The sequence below is a fragment of the Hemiscyllium ocellatum genome, chromosome 3 (genome assembly GCF_020745735.1).
Source record: "Hemiscyllium ocellatum isolate sHemOce1 chromosome 3, sHemOce1.pat.X.cur, whole genome shotgun sequence".
NCBI classification, from domain to species: domain Eukaryota; kingdom Metazoa; phylum Chordata; class Chondrichthyes; order Orectolobiformes; family Hemiscylliidae; genus Hemiscyllium; species Hemiscyllium ocellatum.
The window spans coordinates 7402973-7412912 of NC_083403.1; the positions used below are offsets into that span (position 1 = coordinate 7402973).

The following is a 9940-nucleotide window of genomic DNA, read 5'->3' on the forward strand; positions in this document are numbered from 1 at the left end:
AATTAAAACAAACTGAGTTAATTGCAATTGAGCTTAAATATTTCCATAATCTCTTCCAAAGTCTTACAAATGATCATCCCAGCATCACCATGGGCCAATATTAAATTATGCATATAATTCTAAAGGTTGTGAAAGCCTTAGAAAGAATATATAAAAAGAATGATGAAAACTGTTCCAGGGAGGAGGGATTTCAGTTAAAGAAAGTTGAAAAGAGATTTGCTACATGTGTTAAAAAAACTGTGGTAGGGCAGATACAATGTTGTGTTAGGATTCTAGTGCTGTGGTGGTAATGTCCCTGACTCAGATCTAGGTGGCCTGGGTGCAAATCCCATCTCCTCCAGAGGCATGAGATAACATCTCTGAACAGATTGATTAGTAAATAACAACAATGCTGTGTCATTGGGCTCTTACGGTCCAGTGGTAGTCTCCATATCTCTGGACTAGAAGGCTCAGGTACCACCTCTATCTGGTCCACAGGTGTGTCGTAACATTGCTGAACAGGTTGACTAAAAATATCAGCTACACTCCCACTGTATTTGTAGTGCGGTGGTATGCTCCTTACCAATGAGCCAGAAGGTTCAGGTTCCAGCCTCACCCACATCAGGTATACACTGCGACCTGTCTGAATAGGTTCATTAAAAAATGGCAATAAGGTGATGGAGCAGAAGTTGGTCATTCAGCCCATCAAACCCATGCCCCCATTCAATAAGATCATGGCTGATCTAATAATCTTCAAGCCCACTTTCCTTCCTTTTCCCCATTAGCCTTGATTCCCTCAACAGTGACCCAGTCCTGATAATGCTTCATCATACAGAATTCCACAGGTTTAGCCCCAGCCTATTCAGCCTCTCCCTATAGCTCAAATCATCCAACTCTGGCAACATCCTTCTAAAGGTAAACTTGCAGGTTGAGTCAGTAGTTAGGAAGGCAATTGCAATGATGGCATTTATTTTGAGAGGACTTGAATATAAAAGCAGGGATGTACTTCTGAGGTTCTATAAAGCTCTGGTCAGACCACATTTGGAATATTGTACACAGTTTTGGACCCCATATCTCAGGAAGGATGTAGTAGCCCTGGGTTCAGAGGAGGTTCATAAGAATGATCCCAGGAATGCGAAGCTTAACAGATGAGGAATGTTTGAGGACTCTGGGTCTATACTCGATGGAGTTCAGAAGGATGAAGTGGGATCTAATTGAAACATACAGACTACTGAATGGCCTGGACATAGTGGGTGTTGGGAAGATGTTTTCATTGGTAGGAGAGACTAGGACATGAGGGCAGAGCCTTAGAGTAAAAGGAAGACCTTTTAGAACGGAGATAAGGAGAAACTTATTCAGCCAGAGAGTGGTGAATCTATGGAATACTTTGCTACAGAAGGCTGGGAAGGCCAGGTCATTGAGTCATTGAGTATGTTTAAGACTGAGATGGATAGGTTCTTGAGTATCAAGGGGATCAAGGGTTACGTGGAGGAAGTGGAAGAATGGGGTTGAGAAACACATCAGCCATGATCGAATGGCAAAGCAGACTCGATGAGCTGAATGGCCTAGTTTCTGCTCCGATGTTTTATGGTTTTATATATATATGAAAAGCCTTAATCCTGTTTTCCAGGGGCATTTGATGGCCCCTTTTAGTCCTTGTAATTCCTTGTTTAAATTCTTTCCTGCTTTCATTTTATTCCCTGAGGGGTCTACCCAAGGCAGCCACTTTCATTTCACTTCTCTCAATCCCTTACTTTTTCTCAGTATAAGAGAAACCAGTTTATGAAAGGGCAGAAAGAGCCAGGATGGGTGGAGAAGAGTGCAGCATTAGGTTCATCACCTTCTATGAGGAGAGAATGTTGGCTCTTGCAAGTGAAGAGAGGGACCATTCCTGCAGGGGTATTGAAACATCCATGTCTCATGGAAAGGAATCAGAAAAGATCAAAATGTGAGCAGAAATTTCGGAGAAATGATAAAGATTATCATGGATTAATAACTTTTTGTTGATGTTTAAAGTTCTCCCAATCCTCCAGAGTGCTACTTAGTTTTGCAATATGATATGCCCCTGTTTTTGCCTTTGTTGTATGGAGAGTGTGGAAAGCATAGTCCACAAGAAAATATCAAAAAGGAAAGACAAATCAGTCGAACCTATTTAAAAACCTTGTACCTAAATGCGATATGTGAAATAAAGTTGATGAGCTGATGTTTCAAATAGAGACAAATGGGTACAACCTAGTGGGGATTAGTGGAACATTATTACAGGATCTGCTGAACTTTTCCAGCAATTTCTGTTTTTGTTTTTGATTTATGGCGGCTGCAGTTTTTTCAGTTTTGATAAATGGTCTTGTAGTTAAGGATCCTCTTGGAAGAAGCGACTACAACATGCTCGATTTTCAAAATTGGATTGAAAGAAAGAGGACAGAGTTGTATCTGACAGTTTTAGTGTTAGGCAAAGATAATTATACTGGCCTGAGGAAGGAATTGGCCCAAGCGGACTGGGTAAAAATATTAAAGGGCAGGACAGTTGAAGAACAGTGGCAAATGTTAGAGAGACATTAAATAACTCTCAAGTAAAGTTTATTCTTGAAAGGCAGAAGAATTGTGAAAAGGTGAAAAATCATCTATGGCTTCTTAACAAGGAAGTCAAGGAGAACAAAGACAAAAACTAGGGCATATCATACTGCAAAGGTTACTCACACCCCGGAGAATTGGGAGAACATTATCCATCAGTAAAAAGTTACTAAAAACAAAATTGAAAGAGCTATGATGAACTACGAAAAGAAACTAGCAAAAAACAAAAACACTAATACCAAAAGTTTCCAGAAATATATAAAAAGGAAAAAAAAGCCTAAGTTAATATTGGCCCTTTAGGGGATGAAAATGACAATGTAATAATATGAAACTCAGAAATGGCAGAGGCAATAAATCAATATCTTGACTCTGTTTTCACAGTGGAAGATACTAATGTATTCCTAAAAATTGCAGTCTCGAACAAGAGGGCATGGATATACAGTGAGAGCAAGTATGCTCAAAATTGAGATGAGGGGAAACTACTTCTCTCAGAGGGTTATGAATCTGTGGAACTTACTACACGAGTGCAGCTGAAGCTGAGTTAATCAATAGATTCAAGAAGGAGATAGATATGTTTCTGATGAAAAGGTAAGATAAAGGGCTATGGGGAGCAGGCAGGAAAGTGGAGTTGAGACCAAATAAGGTCAGCTATGATTATGTTAATGGCAGAATGAGCTAGAAGGGCTGAATTGCCTAATTCCCATGTTCCTGTGTGATTCCCATGTCTTGCCAACTGAGTAGGTAACCCCAATGTCAGTGTCATTCATTATACAACATTTTCAACCATTGGTCTCAAATCCTCTCTTCTGAAGGTGCCAGTGGCCATGGGCTGGTATGCCAAAAAGGATGCCCTGGATCTCTGAGAGTTCCAGGCCACCTACCCTTCTAGGTAAAAACAATACTGCAGATGCTGGAAACCAGATTCTGGATCAGTGGTGCTGGAAGTGCACAGCACCCTTCTAGAAGAGGAACCACACACAGGTCCCTCAGATGCCTCTTCTTAGGACACTTGAGAAGTTTCTAGGCACCAGCTTGTATTTTGCCTGCCCTTCACAGATGAGCTGAGGTGAATTCACAAGGAGACTGTAAGCATGTTTGGGATGGTTATAGATACAAATGCCTCATTACTGCCTGACAAACCTCAAGAGTCTATGGGATTCATTATCACAAAGGCTCCCTCTGGTCCAGATGCAGAATCTGGGACAGCACTGAGACATGGCGGCAGTGAAAGAAGAAAGATAACCTTTTGAGTGCAGACTGGTGGAAGGGGTTATTATACAACAATTCTCATATTTCATTGAAACCAGAGGCAGTTGCAGGCCAATTTGCTTTTTGAGCCTGCTCCCTCATTGGATATGATCATGGTGCACCATCTCAAGACCATAGTCCTGCTTTCTCTCCATACTACTTGATGCCTTTAATATCTGAAAAGTCAATAAATGTTAATTGTTCTTCATTATATCTGTTTGAATCCCTGTCTGGTCCCGAATGTAACTGTGCCACCAAGGTACCTCATATGCTGTCCAGACAGGATATACAATGGCTATTGACAGCCGACAACAGCACGTGGAACAAAGATGAACAAAGTGGGTACAAATGCAATGGTTTCTGCTGGAACCCTTTTGTTCCCTTAATCCCTTTACTAATCAAGAAAAGGACTTGTGTCTGGCCACCAGTGCCATGGCCCATGACAAAGCACTTAACAAGAAAGACTGTAAAGTTGGACACTTCCTTTATTTCTTCATTTTTTCGCCTTTATATTCTATGTTTTGGTGTATTTTTCTGTGTATCAAGATGGCTCCAGAGAGTGGCAACACTCTACAACACTTTTCATTGTATTTGTATTAAGATACACTTGACAATAAATAAATCTAATCAAAGAACCTATCTATCTCTGTCTTAAATACAGTCAATGACTTGGCATCCACAACCATATGTGACAATGAGTTTTATAGATTCATTACCCTTTGGTTGAAAAAATTCCTCTCCATCAGTTCTGAAGTGTTGTCCCTTCACCCTGAGGCTGGGTGCTTGGGTCCAGGTCTCTCCTACTAGTGGAAACATTCTCCATGTTCATTTATCCAGGCCACTTGGCATTCTTAAGTTTAAATCAGATAACTCTTCATCCTTCTAAACCCCATTGGGTCAGACCCAGAATCCTCAACTGCTCCTCATATGACAAGCTGTTCATTCCCAGGATCATTCTTGTAAACATCCTCTGGACTCCCTCCAACATCAGCAAAGCCTTCCTTAAATATGAGGCCCAAAACTGCTCACAATATTCCAAATGTGGTCTGACCACAGCCTTATGCAACCTCAGCAGTACCTCTCGGCTCTTGTATTCCAGCCCTCTTGAAATGAATGCTGACATTGCATTTGACTTCCTAACTGCCAATCAAACTTGCATGTTAAGCTAAGGGAATCTTGAACAATGACTTAGAAGTCCCTTTCTGCTTCAGATTTCTGATGCCTTTCCACATTTAGAAAACAATCTATTCCTCTACTCATCCTACTAAAGTGCATAATGTCAGACTTCCCCACATTGTATTTCATGTACTACTTCTTTGTTTACTCTCCAAGCCTGTCCAAATGCTTCAGCATCCTCCCGTTCTTAACACTACCTGAGCCTCCACCTATCTTGGTGTCATCTGCAAACTCATCAACAATGCCCTCACTTCCTTTGTCCAGATATTTAATGCATAAAGTGATCCCAACACTGACCCCTGCAGAACTCCACTAGTCACCAGCTGCCATCCTGAAAAAGACTCCATTTATGCTACTTCCTGTCTTCTTCCAGTCAGCCAATCCTCTATTCATTCCATATTTTGCCCTGAACACCATAGGCTCTTACCTTACTTAGCAGCCTATGAGGCACCTTGTCAAAGTCTTCTAGAAATCCAAACAAACCATATCCACTGGACCTTTTTCATCTAATTTGCTCATGACCTCCTCAAAGAATTCTAACAAATTTGAGAGGTGTGACCTCCTTTGACGAAGCCTATGTACTTCCAAGTACTCCACAATCTCACCCTTTATAATGGACTCTAAAATCTTACCAATCACCAAGGTCAGACTAACTGGCCTATAAGTTCCTATCCTCAGCATCCCTCCCTTCTTAAAAAGGGGTGTTACATTTGCCATTTTTCAGTCCTATGGGTGACTTCCTGACCGATCTGTGAATGTGCAATTGCTCACCTTACACCCTCAGCCTCTGACACATGTGGTGACCCAGCCAGATGTTGTCATACACTGTAGCCTCCCTACCTTGAAGCCAGGATGCTTCTGTCATGGACAATCTCTTCTTCCACATGACCATGTTCCCACCCATACTTTACTCTATTGCAGGGTAAAACAATGACTGCAGATGCTGGAAACCAGATTCTGGATTAGTGGTGTTGGAAGAGCACAGCAGTTCAGGCAGCATCCGAGGAGCAGTAAAATCGATGTTTCGGGCAAAAGCCCTTCATCAGGAAATTCCAGCACCACTAATCCAGAATTTACTCTATTGCAGCCCCATTACAACTGCCATCCCTCCTTTCTGCAGCTTGCAGTCCCCAATTCCCATGAATAGTTTCTTAAGTCTCCCTCTGGCAGTGGCTGGACCTTGTCAATCTTAGTCTTTAGTTTTCATGAAAGTCCGAGAAGGATTGTCTCTGCTCCCCCGAGCGATTCAATGGACATTCTCGGATTAGAAGGGTCCAAAGTCTTGACTGATGTCTGTCAACTCCCCAACTGTGCTTGCCCTACCTCAGGACCTGGTACCATAGACCAACTGGGATCCACTTCCCAGACTGCAATGACTTGGATCCACTTACGGAGATCACCCCAACTGGATCCCTTGACTGCTTTCAGAGACTGCCCTTGACTTACTGTGCTGGGACCTCCTTACTGAAGGCTGTTCCCTAAGACTTTGAAACATGGCTGCCTGCTAGTTGAGCATGTGGTGAGTTTCCCATGTGAGCTGCTGGCATATAGAGCAAGTGTCAAATTAATGTAATTAGTACGGCAAACTGTCTGACTCCTTAACAGAGGACAGAGCTGTAAGGCAAGTGACTTGATGCTGTGATTGTGCTATTAGGCGAGGCAGGGGAGAGATGCTGTGAGCACATAGGTGGGCACTAAGTGTGCAAATGCTAACAGAGCAAACAGGCAGTCCCAGGATGCACCATGGTCAAATCTGTGACTTGAGTGCCTGTCTGTGTACACAAAATGGCCTTGCTTTACAATGTTAGTTGCCAGTGTGATGTGAAATGCAGGTGTCAACTGCCTAAGTAACCTGCAAGTGGGTCGGAGAGCTGCAATTAAGATCCTGAAGGCTTGGTCAATTATCAGCTGTCAATATTACCTGGATGAGGGTCATGTGTGGCTAATGCCTGCATATTATGCCAAGAACTTTGCATTGTGACCAACATGGAAGTTCTTTGCAGCCAGCTAGCTGCAAGGTGAAGTACTTGCCAGGTACTTAGTCTAATATTCACGTTGAGAATTCTTAGCATCGAGTTTACCTGAGACAGTTGGTATGACAGAAATCTGCACATTAATGAGGTGAAACTTGCAGTTAATAAGGTCACTAACAAACAATAATCCTCCTTATTAGGCTACTCACCACTGCCTACTAACCATCTCACCTTGAGTGACTTAGTTAAAAAATTTAGTGAATGGTTCCTGATATTGTGATAGATTCGCTGGACATTTTGTGCAATTTTGACACATTTCTCATCATAGTCCACACTGCTGAAGCCCTTATAAGATTTCACTCAAAGGACTATTCTCTTTGGTGGAATATTCAAGAACCAAAGGACACAGATTCAAGGCAAATGGCAACAGTACCAAAGAGGATTTGAGAAGTTTTTTTATGCAGCAATTTGTTAGGATCTGAAATGCATGCCTAAGATCATGACAAATATTTTAATCTGTGGTTTTTAAAAGGAGATTGAACAGTTATTTGTTGATAAACAAATTCAAGGTTTTGGAGGAAGTGTAGGTGAAGGTGGGAATTGCGCAATGTTCTTTCAAATACTCAGCATGGACAAAATGGCCTGAAAAGCATCCTTCTTTGGCACAAGATTGTATGATTGTTACAACAATCAGCTCCCTACAAATGGAAGAGTAGATAATGAACCAGTTAGTCAATACCCATACTGTCACATGGGTCATGTGACAGTGGTATTTCTCTTACCTCTGGGCCAAAAGACCCAGGTTAAGCCCCACCTGATCCAGAGGTGTGTCATAATATATCTGAAAGTCAGATCAAAAATACACACATACTGTCACTCAATTAAAAAGATAATATTTCTCCCAAATCCGGCTCTATGCTTTCTCTTCCATAATTTGATCCAATAACGCTAATACTCACAAGAGGGAGTGGATGGACCTGTTGGATGCCAGTGCTTCTGCCAGTTGTTTCACTCGGTTGATGTTACTGACTACCCCGAGGTTGAGGTTGAGCTGTGCCAGGGACTGACAGTCCGCCACATGCCGGCTGATGCGGTGGAAATCACGGTCTGAGATGTGACAGCCCCTCAGAGACAATAGCCGTACCGAGTTGGTCCTCAGAGAGTCACAAATGTCTTTCACCTCCGCCGAGGAGAGGGTCTCTCCGGAGATCTGGATGGAGCCGGACAGCATCGCCCTCCTTCCGGAGCTGCTTCAGTGTTTGTGTGCCGGCCGCAATCAGCTGCCTGTTACTATGGACACAGCGTCTCCAGATGGCAAATTCATGCCCACCCCCTTCCCCCGCAACACACACAAACTCAATCGCAGCACTTATCTTCGCTCTTTGCGATCGAAGTCAATTGCGAAGCAGCAAAAGAAATTCTCTACCTTTCCAGGGCTTGCTTTTGCCGTTTAATTGAGGTCGGTTGGATGTGTTGGATCTGGTTTTCAGTCGGGTTTGGATATAGTGCAAATGGCAGAGCAATCGTCACAGTGACTGTAATCCTACATAGAAAACTCGATCACTTCAGGCGCTCAAAATGGAATTAGAGCGTTAACATCAGAACGTCAAGAGCTCCTCATTTATTTATGTGGTGGTGCTCGTTTTAAGCATTCTGAAGATTCTAAAGACATTTTATTAATAATTATACAGTATTTATTTCAATCTTCTGTACAGTTGTGGCCTAAAAATAATTCATGACATGTAGGCTTGCTGGCTGGGCCAGCATTTATTGCCAGTCCCTAGTTGCCCTTGAGAAAATAGAAATGAGCAGCCTCTTGTAATACTTGTAGTCTATTTGGCTTAGGTTAGGGAGGGATGTTAGGGAGGGAGTTCCATGATTTTGACCCAGTAACACTGAAAGCATTACGATTTTTTGAAAGCCTGATGACTTGGAGCTTAGAGAGGTACTTCCAGCTAATTGTTGGGATGTTCCTATGTATTTGCTAACCTTTAACTTCTAGTTGGTAGTGGTCATCGGTTTGAAAGTGCTGTCTGGAATCTATGTCGTAATGCAACACCAACCAGATAGTTTTGGCTGAGCAAGAAATTATTTGCTGTTACTGCCTGTCATTGCCAAATTGAATGATTTCCAGAATGATAAACAACCTGCTTGGCAATGTTATGACACCCCTACCATGACCACCCAGTTCTGGGTGGAATTGATCAGCTCACTTGGCTGGTTTGCAATACAGAGTGATGCCAACAATTGGGGTTTATTTTTACCTTCTTAACCTCACCTCTTCCCTGAGAAGTGTCAGTCTTCAGGTTAAATCGCCACATTAGAGACAGAAACGGAGATAATGAGAGAGCAATCTGTGGCCTGCTAGGACTATGACCACCTTACCTTTATGCTGAAATTTCATTGTTAACATTGGAGTATTTTTTAAACAAAGCTTCCTGTGATTATGACTGGTGATAACTGCATGTTTTGGTGCAGACACCTGCTTCAGCTGTTTTGAAGAGTCAGTGGTTTAGAGAGGTCATTGGTTTATCTATTTCATTTGGGAGAAAGCCTGCAAAGAATAAGCTGCCCAGCTGGTCTCTCATTTCAGAACAGAACATTCTCTTGATGGGTTCAGGTGAAACCTATTTGTTCCTTTAAAAGATTATAAGACATAGAAACAAGGAAGGCCATTCAGTGCATTGAGGAGAAAGTGAGGACTGCAGATCAGAGCTGAAAATGTGTTGCTGGAAAAGCGCAGCAGGTCAGGCAGCATCCAAGGAGCAGGAGATTCCTGAAGAAGGGTTCATGTCCGAAACATCGATTCTCCTGCTCCTTGGATGCTGCCTGACCTGCTGCGCTTTTCCAGCAACACATTTTCAGCATTCAGTGCATTGAATCTTCTTCATCACAACTCAGTGAAAATTTGGTGTGTTCAATAATCCTCACTTCTGCTTTCCAGCCTTTTCCCTATAACTCTTGATTCCTTTACTGATTAAAAATCTGTCAAT

The 9940-nt window shown here is 42.4% G+C and overlaps 1 protein-coding gene across 1 annotated transcript in view; it reads right to left on the reverse strand.

Moving 5' to 3' along the window:
* The window catches only part of lrrc73 (leucine rich repeat containing 73), a 44618-nt gene extending 36440 nt beyond the window's left edge, over nt 1–8178 (reverse strand). Inside the window, exon 1 of the mRNA XM_060852866.1 lies at nt 7907–8178. Coding sequence (XP_060708849.1) covers nt 7907–8178 — 272 coding nt within the window. The remainder of the gene's footprint in view (nt 1–7906) is intronic.
* Nucleotides 8179–9940: the final 1762 nt, after the last annotated feature.